Source organism: Leucoraja erinacea, chromosome 8 (genome assembly GCF_028641065.1).
Source record: "Leucoraja erinacea ecotype New England chromosome 8, Leri_hhj_1, whole genome shotgun sequence".
NCBI classification, from domain to species: Eukaryota; Metazoa; Chordata; class Chondrichthyes; order Rajiformes; family Rajidae; genus Leucoraja; species Leucoraja erinaceus.
Window position 1 is genome coordinate 29,092,502 of NC_073384.1, and position 14,735 is coordinate 29,107,236.

The 14,735-nt window shown below is 42.0% G+C and overlaps 1 protein-coding gene across 1 annotated transcript in view; it reads right to left on the bottom strand.

Moving 5' to 3' along the window:
* Positions 1 to 9,805: 9,805 nt before the first annotated feature.
* The window catches only part of sdccag8 (SHH signaling and ciliogenesis regulator sdccag8), a 347,356-nt gene continuing 342,426 nt past the window's right edge, over positions 9,806 to 14,735 (bottom strand). The window contains exon 18 of the mRNA XM_055639311.1: positions 9,806 to 10,646. Coding sequence (XP_055495286.1) covers positions 10,629 to 10,646 — 18 coding nt within the window. The 3' untranslated portion in view covers positions 9,806 to 10,628. The remainder of the gene's footprint in view (positions 10,647 to 14,735) is intronic.

A 14,735-nucleotide genomic window follows, 5' to 3' on the forward strand; every position in this document is an offset into this window, starting at 1 on the left:
GATTCTTGATTAACAACGAGGGGATAATAAATTACCAAAGTAAGGAAGGAATATAGAGTTGAGGTAACAATTATATTGTAACAATTATATAGCCAGATTCAGACTGAAAAACAGGATGTAGGGCAGAATGGTCAAATCCTGCAAATTTATATGTTCATATGACACAACTGAGAGGGAGGATTGCAGCAAAAGCTGCAAGCCCCCCCCCCCCCCCCCCCCCCCCAAGAGTTGACAATTCTAAAATAAGTGAACAGATGTTTAAGGTGAACGGGGAGAAAGTTAAGAGGAACCTCAGGGATAACCTTATCACTCAGAGGGTTGTTCATATCAGGAACAAACTGCCAGACCTTCAGAAGACATTTGGTCAGATATTTGGATAGGAAGAGTTTAGAGGGATACAGGTCAAATGCAGACTAATGGGAAATACCCAGAATGCAAACTTGGTCGGCATATACAGGTAAGGACGAAGGGGCTATTTATATGCTGTATAGCTCTGGGACTCGAATTTCTGAAGACATTTTGGTTCTGGCCTTGCACCTGACCACTACTCCTTCCCCCTATATTAAACTTTTCTGACAATGTGGGTTGAAGCTGATGTGATCAGCAAATACATTTTGGTATCCCCCTCCCCTGCGTGTAACATTATGTAGGGAATGTACCTTTTCTTTGGAATACTGGAGGTTGCCAGGAGAACCGATTTTTAAAATATATAAAATTATGAGAAGTATAGGGTGAGCGGTATAGGATGGAAATGTCAAAGACTAGAGGGCATAGCTTTAAGGTGAGAGGGGTAAAGTTTAAAGGAGATATGCAGGGCAAGTTTTTACACGGAGGGTGGTGCTGGAACGCCCTGCTGAGAGTAATGGTGGAGACAGATATGATAGTCTTTAAGACATTTTTGGATAAGCGAATGGATATGCAGGGATGGAGGGATATGGATTATGTGCAGACAGATAAGGATCATATTCAACACTGTTATTGTGGGCCGAGGGTCTGTTCCTCGTCCTAGAGTCACACAATAAGGCAACAGGTTCTTCAGCCCAACTCACCCATGCTGGGCTAAATGTCCTATCCAAGTTAGTCCCATTTGCCTATGCTTGACCCATATCCTTCTAAACCTTTCCTATCCATGTACTTGTCCAAATGTTTTTTTTAAATGTTGTCGTTGTACTTACTTCAATCACTTATGGCGGCATGTTGTCGCAGTGGTAGTTGCTGTTGATAGCGCTAGTGAGCCGGGTTTGATCCTGACTATGGGTGCTGTCTGCATGGAGTTTGTGCAATCTCCCCATGACCTGCGTGGGTTTTCTCCAGGATCTCCCGTTTCCTCCCACATTCCAAAGACGTGCAGGTTTGCAGGTTAATTGGCTTTGATATAATTGTAAATTGTCCTCAGTGCGTAGGATAGTGTTACTGTGTGGGTATCTCTGTTTAGCGCGGACCCAGTGGGCTAAAGGGCCTTCTTACGCGCCATCTCTAAACTAAATTAAACTAAACTTTCTCTGAATTGAGTAATTCGCTTTGCAAAACACCCCCATTCAGTCTGTAAGTGTGACCCTAAGATTCTAGTCCCCTATGACTTCTCTGTTACACTTCCAATCTGACCTTCCTGCCTTGACCTTCCCCTATGGTCCAATGCTGTTGACAGTAAGTTTGAGGTGGGCACCTTATCATTGGGTGACTTCTTTCTAGGCACAAAATTCAACAATTACAGTTACATTGCTAATCTATACACTTTCTCCAGAAATAGAAGAGGACTCAGGAGGCTGTTATTCAAGTCCTTGCCCCTACTCCATTATTTTAGTAAGATCATGGCAGTGTTTAGACCTCAACAACATCTTCTTGCACGTCGCATTTTCTTTAATTCCGTTAGGATCCATAAATCCAGCAATCTTTGCCTTGAATTTACTCAATCACTAAACCTCCACAGCCAGCTTGCACAGAGGATTTGAGAGCCTTCATGATCCCGGAGTGAAGAAATTTCTACCTGAAGCAAACAGTTGACTACATACAACCCTGATTCTAGATACCCTGCAAAGACAAATATCATCCTGTGAGAATTTTGTAAATTTCAAGTTACTCTCCTTTCAATGGTCCAAACTCTACACTATTGCCCAGTCTGTTAATCTCTGCTCATACAATAAACACCCCATTCCCAGGAATCGATCTGATGAGACTGTTGCAGGGACATCATTCCTTGGATAGAGAGGCCAGACTTAGACGTGATATTCCTCGATGCAATCTACATGATCGTATGCAATCACAGAAGAATGTCTTTACACTTGTACTTAAATCTTGCCGTAAAGGCCAACACACCATCCGCCTTCCTAATTGCTTGTTGTACCTGCATGTTACCTTTCAATAATTTTTGTTGGAGATTGGATTGGGTCTGCACAATGCGTTGTAGTAGAACTCTGGTTACAGCACCAGAGACCCTGGTTTGATCCTGACTGCGGGTACTGTCCATATGGAGAAGGGTCCTGACCAAAAACATTATCCCATCAGTCACAGAGAGTACAACCTGTCTTTTAGACTCTGAATAACTTCTACTCCAGATGCATGCATTCAAGTTAAAATAACTGCCTTTCATTTTATAGATAATCCCTGTTGCCTCAGATGGGCATCGTATCTGCCACTCTCCAGTTAGTTAGAATCATTTTACTTGGTACAGAAGTTTAGGGAAAGGTTAAGCAGGTACATTTTCTTCTGCATCTTCCCTAAAACACCTGAAAGGTCCCAACTTGAATGGTCGACTGTCCATTTCACTCCACAGATGCTGGACCAGCTGAGTTTCACCAGCAAGTTTATTCTTTTTTTTATTGAATTAAGTTTCAGCTTGTCAAAAAGTGCATTCCTATTCCATTTTAAAGCTAGCTGGCTGTAACTTTACTGCTTCTAAAGTAGTTTTAACAGATTCCCTATATAAATGTTACTCTAAAGCACTTTTAGATTCCTTGGTTGGTTATATTAGAATACTAGACTAAAGTGGGACATGGGAGGGCTGGGCCCCCAAGGCAATATTCCAGAATGGTTGTTGTGGGCTGAAGGGACTGGTTTCCAGAGGGCTAGTATGGGTATTGTGGGCCGAATGGATTCTTGGGCTGGCGGTTCCGTCACAAACCTGTTGCGCTGGCAGCTCACTCACTCACAGTTGGGCTGGCAGTAGACTCATGGCTATTCCTTGAAATTCAATTTTAAGCAGGGTGCAAGGCCACCAAATTCAAGTGCAGTTTCTTACCATTTCAAGCAGAGTGGAAGGCCACTAAAGACAGTGAGTCGTGACCTCTCCCTCCTCCATCTTGCAGAGACTGAGCCATGCCCACACGTCTGGGTTTATAGTCCCTCCCCCCTCCCACCAGAAGGGGCGTGGCCATCATGGCATGATTGACATGAGAGAGAATCTCAACATTTTTTAAACACTAATAACTCTTTTGTGCCGAGGATTTTAATTAAAAAAAAAAAAAAATTTCATCGATGGGAAAAATCCTCGGCACCTGATGAGCGGAGGGGGACCGAGTAAGATGGCCAAAAATCACAGCAATACATGGTAGTGTTTTTCCTAAAATCAATATACAGCACTAGCAGGAAGTGGTCAAGATTAGACTTTTAATTATATAGACGGCAAGGCAACTTTACCATTCTCAAACCAACTTTTCAATTAGGCAAGGCAACTTTAGCATTCTTGTTTGAAAAAGTACTCTAACATCATTCCCACCCTTCTCACCCATTCCAGAAATGGGTCCTTTTTTGCTGAACCAGCATGTGTTTCTAATTGGCGTATCAAAACAGTCCCAGTTCAGTTTAGAGATACAGAGTGAAAACAGGCCCTTCAGCTGACCGATCCATGCCGACCAGCGATCACCCGTACACTAGTTCTATCCTACACATTATGGACAATTTCCAGAAGCCAATCAGGCTACAAAGCTACACGTCGTTGGAATGTGGGAGGCAACCAGAGCACCTGGAGAAAATCCATGCGGTCACAGGGTGAACGTAAAAACTCTGAACAGACAGCACCCGTGGTCAGGATCGATCAAGGGTCTCTGCTGATGTAAGGCAGCAACTCTATCGCTGCACCACTGTGCCACATTAGTTATTTGAGATAAATGTCAGGCTAGGCACAGAAGCAACACAAAAGACTAACTGCTATATGGCAGGTACGTTATCACACATGCATTAACAATGCATTCTAATAATCTATTTTGCAGGTATGATCGACACGCTGACAAATTCAGCTCAAGCTTCCACTTAGTTACAATTCAAGGAATATTTGGCGACTGATAATATGATGTACTGGCAGTCTTTCCCTTAACATCTCAATAACAATTACAACAATTTGGAAAGGTCTGGATAGGTCCTCTGGAGAGGTGAGTAGACCTCTGTTTCTAAGAGGAGATATCCTCTCCATGTTCCCCTGTTGAGCCCCCTCAGGATTTTATTCAGTGTTCAGTATTTACTTTATTGTCATTTCACTGAGTACTTACATACACAGAAGAAATGAAAAATTGTTCCTCACCAGTTCCTGTCAGTGCAATTAACAAAAAACAGAAAAAATACATACAACTTTAAAATTAACATATCTAAAATAGACCTAAAATTGAACTAAAAACAGACATTCAGACCGATCAGTGACTTTACCTTGACAGGTGTCTAGCTGTCAAAGTATGGGCGAGGTTAGATGTGTGAGTGTATGATGCATGGGGAGGGGACACGGTCCGTTAACCATTTTTATTGCCTGTGGGAAGAAGCTGTGGAGCATCCTGCTGGTTCTGCAGCTGATACTCCTGTACCTCTTCCCAGATGGCAGAATGGAGAAGATGTGGTGTGATGGGTGATACGGGGCCTTAATGATGGAGATGGCTCTGCAAATGCTGCGCTTCTGATAGATCTCCAACAGGAAAGGGAGTGGAGCACCAATGATCCTACTGGCTGTCTTCACTACCCTGTTTAGCTGTCTTTGTTCATATGCCCTGCAGCTCCCAAACCAGGAAGTGATGCCGTAGGTCAGTATGCTCTCGATGGTGCCCCTGTAGACGGTCGTTAGGTGAACAGTGGTGAGACCTGCTTTTCTTAGTCTCCGGAGGGGGTGGAGCCGCTGCTGTGCTCTTTTGATGACTGCTGTGGTGTTGGCTGTAGAGGTCAGGTCGTCCGCCAGGTGAAGTCCCAGGAACTTCACGCTGCTAACCCTCTCCACAGCAGCACCATCAATATGCAGCGGTGTATGATGATGTTTGCCAGCCCTCCTGAAGTCAATCACCATCTCCTTTGTCTTTTCCACGTTGAGGGTGAGATTGTGAGATCTGCACCACTCTGTAAGCAGCTCCACCTCCATCCTGTAAACCGACTCATTGTTGTCACTGATAAGACCACTGTTGTGTTATCAGCGAACTTATTGATATAATTATTGCTGAGTCTGGCAGTGCAGTCATGAGTAAGCAGACTGAACAGCAGGGGGCTCAGGACACAGCCTTGGGGTGAGCCAGTGCTCGCAGCGATGGTTCTTGATGTACGGCTGCCCACCCCAACTGTCTGCTGCCGCTGCATCAAAAAGTTAAGGACCCAATTGCAGGTGCCAGTGTCCACCTTCAACACCTTCAGCTTTTCCACCAGCTGCTGTGGGATGATTGTATTAAAAGCCGAGCTGATGTCTATGAAGAGGATCCTGGCATAAGTGTTCTTCTGGTCTAGATGTGAGGTTGAGTGTTGTAGAGACTGCGTCCTCTGTAAGCGAACTGTAGTGGGTCCAGGTCGGTAGGGAGACAGTTTTTGATGTGCTGCATGACCAGCCCCTCAAAACACTTAATTAATATGGGTGTGAGAGCCACTGGACGAAAGTCATTGAGACAGCCTGGGTTGGGCTTCTTCGGGACGGGAACAATGATGGCACTTTTGAGTCAGTTGGGCACTACTGCCTGGCTGAGTGAGATGTTAAAAATGTCTGCAAAAACATCTTTCAGTTGCTCTGCGCAGTCCTTTAAAAAGCGTCCAGGGATGTTGTCCGGGCCTGCAGCTTTGCGTGGAGTGACGCTGGCGAAGGCCTTTTTAACTCCAGATGTGGACAGCCTGAGTGACTGGTCGCTGGGTGATGGCAGGAGTGCTTGTGTCTGAGTGGTATTCTTAGCCTCAAAACGTGCATAAAACTAGTTTAGTTCGTCTGGTAGAGAGGGGCCATTTTGGCATATCTGCAGTTGGAGGGGGGGGGGGGGGGGGGGGCTTGTAGTCAGTGGTTTATACTTTTCAATCAAATTCCTTCTCATTCTTCTAAATTGCATAGTCTGTCTAGGTCTTGCAATATTTCCAGGAACAAGTCCAGTAAATCTTCTCTGAACTACTTTCAACATATTTATATTGTGCCTTAAATAGACAGAAGCAGATAGCACACAGCACTCCTGTGTGGTCTCCCCAGCACCCAATATAACTGAAGCATAAAATCCCTATTTTTATATTTGATTCCTCTACCAATAAATAATAACATCTTTCATAATTACCTGACATACTCATATATTGGTCTTTTGCAAATCATGTTCTATCACACCCAGATCTCCCTGCACCAAGAACTCTACACTCTCTCAACACTTAAGCAATTATGTATCTATCTATTTTTATCTTGCCAAAATAGACAATTGCAAGTGTTCCCTTATTATACCAGTTAGTAATTTTGTGCCCATTCATACAACCCAAGTCCCTCTGTAATCTCATCTTTCCCAAGTCACAATCTATGTTTCTATTCATCTTAGAGCCATTTTAGCAATCAGAGCTCTGGTCCTTTCATGCAAATCAGTCATACAAATTCCAAATAATTGAGAACTTAACACCAATCTCTGGGCACATCCCGTGGGGCATCTTGTTAACACGTAAAAACTAATTTATGCATACTTTGATTGATGCAAACCATGATTGTGCTGCCCGATTCAGGGACAATAAGATCATAAAATTTGCGGATGACACAACAGTGGTGGGACTCATCAGCGGAGATGACGAATCAATGTACAGGGAGGAAGTAAAACAACTAGTGGACTGGTGCGGCAAAAATAATCTAGAATTAAATGTCGACAAAACAAAGGAGATGGTTGTCGACTTCAGGAGGGTGCAGCCAAAACACACACCCCTCAACATCAGTGGCACCACAGTGGAGAGAGTGGAGAGCATAAAGTTCCTCGGTGTGCAAATTACAGACAGCCTCACCTGGTCCAGGAACACCACTGGGACCGTCAAATGGGCCCATCAGCGACTGCACTTCCTGAGGAAACTAAAACAGGCCTCACTCCCCACCAACATCCTCAGGACTTTCTACAGGGGTACGGTGGAGTCTGTACTCACGTACTGCATGAACACGTGGTACTCCAACTGCAACTGCTCAGACAGGAAGGCTCTGCAGAGGGTAGTGAGGGGAGCAGAGAGGATCATTAGCATCTCCCTACCCTCGGTACAAGAACTGTTCCAGAGCCGCTGTCTGAAAAAAGCTCAGAGAATAGCTAAGGACAAACTGCACCCCCTTCACACACACCTGGATCTCCTGCCATCAGGCAAGAGATATCGCAGCATCAAAGCCTGGACTACAAGACTGCTAAACAGCTTCCTGCCACAGGCTGTGAGGCTGCTAAACAGTCACCTGATTCTGCGGCTAGGCACGGCCACTTTAATAACTGGCACTGGCCACTCAAATCAGCTGCCCCGGACATTTTTATGATTGGTTTTATTGTATTTTAACGTTGTTGTTTTACCTGCTTTTAACTATTTATACTGTTCCATCAGGGACTGGATTGTTTTTAGTGTTATTATGTGTGAAATGTTTTAAATTTCATGTGCGATGCTCCGGTATTCCCTGGGAAACGTCTTTTCATTTTGCACTGTACAACTGTTGCTTTGCAAGATGACAATAAAGGTTGATTGATTGATTGATTGATTTGATGCTAACCAGCACAAAGGAGCCCACTTGAATGGAACCATATACACCTGCTTTCCACAGTACATTCAAACCCTCTACCATCAAGACAGCAGTGTATGCCATTCACAAAATGACATCTTTAGCTAATGCTTGTTTTGGGGGCTAGTCCCCTTCAGTTTTCTCTTCAGTATATAAAAGGCATGCTCAGTTGGGTTCAGATCGGGTGATTGACTTGGCCACTAAAGAATTGACCATTTTTTTAGCTTTGAAAAACCCATTTGTTGCTTCAGCAGTACTATTAGAAAAATTATCGCTGAAGGAAATCAGTGGACCAGGCAACATCTGTGGAGCAAAAGGGACAATCAATGTTTTAAGTCGAACCCCTTTCTCTGGTAAAGAACGGAGTGGGGAAACGTGTGGGGGAAAGAAGAGGAGGTGGGGCTAGAGCTGGCACACAATAAATGGATCCAATGAAAAGGATGGAAAACGTTATTCATGATTCCACTTTCCACACAAAGACATATGGAAATCTGGAATATACTCCCTCAAAAGGCTGCTGGAAGAAAGAAAATTTAGGGGTGCAGGCTTTAAAAAAAATTAAAAACAGCAGTGCCCTCCATAATGTTTGGAACAAAGTGCCCATAATTTATGTATTTGCCTCTGTACTCCACAATTAGAGATTTGTAATAGAAAAATCATAAGGAGATGTTAGAAACAAATTAAATCATGACTATGAAGGGGCGCTGTCCTGTGCACGGCTGCCCAGCCAGCAGCTGTCTGTCTCTTCATCTTTTATTTTTTATTTTAGCTAGTTAAGTGTTTTGTTTGGAGGCCTAAACTTTTTTTATGTGGGGGGGAAACTACCTTTCAGCGTCCCTACCTGGTCGGAGAAGCAGCTTTTCTCCGGGCTGCAGCTTCGACCCGTCCTCGCGGTCTACCAGCGGGCCTGGAGCGGCGTTTCCTGTAGGGGACCGCCCAGAACCTCGGCTTCGGCGGCGGCACAGCGCTGGAACGCTATCGTGGAGCGGGCGATGCCTTGCTGGAGCTCCGGTGAGCTGAGACTGCCGGGTAAAACATTGCGGAGCTGCGGGATTGTGGAGCGACCAGCTGCGGGCGGCGGCGCTGAACTTAACATCGGGAGCCTGGGATCTCTAGATGAGATCGCCAGTTGTGGAGCTCCAACCGGCTCGGCCTTGGAAGCCGCGGCCTCCAGTACGGAAGCGGCCATTCCAGGGTTCCCAAGCCGCTGGGAGGACTCTCCCGACGCCGGAGCAACATCACCCGGCGAGAACGGCCTGGAACATCGGGCCTCCGTAGAGGCAACTGTGGAGGCCTCAATGGGCCCGACTATGGGTGAACTGGGGTTGGGGACTGGACTTTGTGCCTTCCCTCATGGTGGGAGCCATTGTGGGGGGATGTTCTATGTGTTTAAGACTCTCATTTGGTGTTATGTGTGTATTCTTTTTTTGTGTGCTGCAAAATGGAAAAAGCATTTCACTTCACTACACCTGGGTGTATGTGAATGTGACTAATAAAATATCTTTGATACCTTTGAAGAGTAAAGCACATCAGATACATGAACTTGCAACATTCCCAACAGGTCAAGAAGCACAAGTGGAGCGAGAAACAATTAAAGTTTAGGGTTGTTGCCTTCATCAGAACATTGAGAAGTTAAAGATAAATAGTTTGACCTAAAGTGCAAAGGAAATAAATAATCATGTCACTGATAGGGTGAATGGTGACTTGACTAAATGCTAAAAACTATGATAGTGCATGGAAAATGGAGTATCACTGATCCCTATTTTACATCCAGCTGAGACAATACACAAGTATTTGAAACTTCCCCCACTTAAATATCCTTCATGTAACCCAGATACAGTAAAATAAATTGGGACATATGTACATAAAATAAGGAAATTGAATAAAAACAAACTTCTTTAATCATTCAATAAAGCTATCTTTCACAAGACATATTCCCACTAGAAACACAAAACTACAAGTGTTAAAATATTCTAATCAGTACACATTTTGCATAAGGCACCACACTAGAATGTAACACATTCCTTCTGCTTGTAGGAAAATAAATTTTAATGTAAACATCAAAATAGTTATCACTTTGTGCACAGTTTGAATTGACAGCATCCAAAGGTTCACATTAACTGCTTCAATTAGATATGAAATAAATTACGATAAATGAAATAATTTACAGAAGAATGGTTTTAAACAAATATCCCCAAAACAGAATCGGAATACTGAAGCAGCCTTTCATTAATGGTAAAGATATTATGCATATATTCTCAGCATAACTCTGCCATCATCTTTACATTAGAATGTTGCTATGCACTCGGCAAAACTTTAAAAATTACCGTTGTCATCTGAAATGAGACAGGGAGGCATCAAGACTTTGTACAAAATCACACACATCACTTTGGCAAGCAACATGAATCAGGTGAGTCTCGCCTAAATGAGAGCATATCTGCTAATCTGTAGCTGAAAACAGTTGGGCATCTATTTGTACACAAGAATCAATACAGTATTAGTTGTAGTAGTGTTAAATAGTAAATTATTCCCCCCTCACTGCAAGGTGAGATTACAGTTGAAATATATGGCCATAAACTGTAGTATATACTTTATACTTAAACATTTAATATCAAAAATATGTACAAAACTTTAAAAAAAGTAAAACTTCTTATATTGATGTAGAATGACATCCAGTTGAATATTCGTTGGTTCTCTGTCGTTATGACAGAAAGGGAGGCTAAAAGGGAGAGAGGAAAGGAATAATTTAAGTCAAATTTTTAGCAAACAGTCCTCTATTTACAGCACCCCTTCCCTCATCTGCAGGTTTCTTCGAATTTCACCAGTGGTTACAGTTGCTGCTCCAATAAACAACTACTTAATGAAAGCCTTACAGTTTAGTCCCACACAAACTTCCTCTCTTAAAACAGATTGTCATGCTGCTGATTTTCACCACTGCTTCTGTAAATAGGTGGTGTGCATGTAACTGTTAAAAATGGAAATGTTTAATTGATTACGTTGTTTGGAGCAGTGAAATCAAAAGTTCCTTTCAGGTACATTTTGTAGAATTTCCTGTTTCTCGGAAAGAAACATGTCTAGCAGCAGTTTTATTTACTGTGACCAGTTTGGTTTGCATCAGTCTGTGCAGCTGTACAAAACAGGAGGCGCACACAGCTTACTGGGCTGTTTTTAACAAGGAATTGCCATCATATTAAATTAACTTATGCTGGTTTGTTTTTAAGGTAAAACTCAAATTATATTTAACTGGAAGAATTGTCTTTTAAATTGGTTTGACAGGAAATGTTAAATAAAAATTCTCACATGCCTGAGGAGATGAAGCTGGGTGTTGGCTTTACAGGCTCTGAGATGTTTATTTATGCAACGAGTGGTCTTAAGGCTTAGCAGGTGCTATAAGACCATAAGACATAGGAGCAGAATTAGGCCATTCAATCCATCAAGTCTACTCCACCATTCAATCATGGCTGATCTACCTTTATCTCTCAATCCCATTCTCCTGCCTTCTTTCCATAGCACTTGACATCCTTCCTAATCAAGAACCTAGCAATCTCCGCCTTAAAAATATCCAATGTCTTGGCCTCCACAGTCGTCTGTGGCAATAAATTCAACAGATTCACCACTCTCGAGCTAAAGGAAATTTTAAGGTATGTCTTTTTATTCTGAGGCTGTGAACTCTGTTTCTAGACTTTGCCATTACTGGAAACATCCTTTCTGCATCCACTCTATCTAGCCCTTTCATTATCCGGTAGGTTTCAATGCGTTCGATCTTCACTCTTCTAAATTCCAGCAAGTACAGATGCAAGGTCATCAAATGCTCCTCATATGTTAAATCTATCATCCCTGGGATCATTCTCGTAAACCTCCTCTGGTCTCTCTCCAAAACCAGCATACTTTTCTCAGATTTGTAGTCCAATGCTGCTCAAAACATTCCAAATGTGGCCTCACCAGTGCCCCGTAAACCCTTGGCATTACAACATTTATTTTATATTCTAATTCCCTCTAAATGAATGCTAGCATTGCATTTGCCTTCCATACTGTCGACTCAACCTGCAAATAAACCTTTTGAGAATCCTGCACAAGCACTCCTTTGCACCTCCGATTTCAGAATCCTCTCCTCATTTAGAAAATAGTCTACTCCTTTATACACCATCAAAGTGCATGACTATACTCTTTGCTATGCTGTATTCCATTTGTCACTTCTTTGCCCACTCTCCTAACCTATTCAAATCCTTCTGCAGTCTCCCTGCTACTCAACACTACCTGCCCCTCCACCTATCTGCAAACGTAGCCACAAATCCATCAATTCCATCATCCAGATCATTAACATATAATGTGAAAAATAGTGAACTCAACAATAACACCTGTGGAACACCACTGGTCACCAGCAGCCAATCAGGGATGGCATGGTGGAGCAGCAGTAAAGTTGCTGCCTTACAGCACCAAGGACCCAGGTTTGATCCTGACTAGTGGTGCTGTCTGTACAGAGTTTATAAGCTCACCGCATGACCGCATGGGTTTTCTCCAGGTGGTCTGGTTTCCTCCCATGCTCCAAAGACATAAAGGTTTGTAGGTTAATTAGCTTTGGTAAAATTGTAAATTGTCCCTAATGTGTATGATAGTGTTAGTGTGCAGGGTTGCTTGTTGGCGTGGACTTGGTGGGCTGAAGAGCCCGTTTACGCACTGTATCTCTAAATTAAACTAAACTAAGAAAAGGCCCCTTTTATTCCCACTTTGCCTTCTGCCAGTCAGCCAATTATCCCTCCATACTTGTACCTTGCCTCTAATGCCATGGGCTCCTATCTTTTTTAGCAGCCTCACATTGGCACCTTAGTTTGAAAATCCAAGTAATCATCATCCAGTGACTCTCCTTTGTCTATCCTGCTTGTTAATGCCTCAAAAAACTCCAACAGATTTGTCAAGTAACAGCTCCCCTTAACAAACCAATGCTGACTTCAGTCTATTTTATCATGTGCTTCCATGAAACCTCATCCTAAATTATGGACTATAAAATTTTACCAACCACAGAAGTCAAACTAACTGGCCTATACTTTCCTTTCATGTTCCATCCTTGCACACGTGATGCATTTAATCTCATCACTTTGTCATGGCCAGCAAGTCTGAAACTCTGTGCATCAGGTAATTGCCCCACAACCCAGTTGGAATTTACAAGTATAAACAGGAATTCCCTTGGTCAGACTGTCATTTCTAATGGACATTTTTGGTTTTAAAATAATACTTATATACGAACCTTAAATCTTACAATATTAGTTTTAGCACAACATACATCCTACAAAGACAGTCTTTAAAAGGTGCACACTGGGACTGGTTGACAATACTTAAATGCTAGTAAAACCCATAAATATTATAAAATATAATGATAATTTATTTTCATTAATCAACATTGAAATTGTGACCACGTTAGTCACTTTAAGCTGCTGAAACTAAAATCATGAACTAAATCGTCACCTAAATATGCAGTTAGTAAAAACATACTATCCTAAATTAATGTTACAATTTAGCTTGAATTCTCCCATGTAATGTAGTCACATACTGTACATACATTACTTTAATATTGGCACTTTCATAATGATTTATGTTCTATGATTGAAGCACTGCAGTGCTTCGTAAACTCATAATTGTCAAAATAATTGCATAGCTGACAGGAATGTATGAGCCAGCTTAATGATTTAATATAAAACGGATGTCCTCTGACACATCATGCCTACCCCTTAATAAAATGCCACTCTAAAAGCCAAATTGTGACCCACAATTTAAATCAAAGATTTTTTACTGAGAATTGTCTGGGAAATTGACATGAGAAATGTCTGTACTATTTGGAAATTCAGTCAATAATGTTCAAGACAAATAGACATAGAAAATAGGTGCAGGAGTAGGCCATTCGGCCCTGCATCGCCATTCAATATGATCATGGCTGATCATCCAACTCAGTGGACTGCTGTGTTTGACTTCACCCAGCCACAAATTACCTCTATAGAAAGACTGCAAACTCTTAACATATTTATCTCATAATTTTAGTAATTTAGTCTGATCTATAAGAAAACAAGATGACAATGTCTAGAATGCTGACAAAAATTCTTAAGCCAACTATGGTATATCTTATCTTTGTCTATTGAAGATCAGTAGCCCTCTTTAATAGGCTGTTAATGGGATAGGGTATATTTACAATCAGTTGGCTTGGTCCCTGGAGGCCAGTAAATAAAAATCAGAAGGGGAAATCCCATGTGTGCGGGATCATCAGCTCATTTAGAAAGCTTTCAATCTCTGATCAGGTTAAATAAAGCCCGAACAGAAAATGTACATGTTAATTTAAATGGTATAATCAATTAAATGTTATTAATTAAGCACATCTTTGGATCATGCTATGTATTAGTCTGGGCAACTGTCGGGCCACACATTATTATCTCTCTTCTAATATCTACGATTCTATTTTTTAAATAATTTGTGGTTTTAATGTTTTACATGCAAACCACAGAAACAGATGATGTTTGGGTCGAAACAATAAAAGTCTGGGCTACAAACAAATGAGTTGAAGCACAACATAAGATTAAAGAGGTCACTATAGATACCCATTGGATTGATAAGGAATCTAATAACCAGCTGCCCTATGTCAATAAGCAAATTAACTTATTTCAAAACTAATCATTAATTCTAGATTTAGAGTTGAAGGGGTACAAGTTGAAAAAAACTGTGCCAGGAAGATGTGGCAGACTGTCCACATTCACCGTTATGTTACCAATTACTTCTGCAGGTCCTAGCTTACACCTGGCAATGACTGAGGATAATTGTCTGA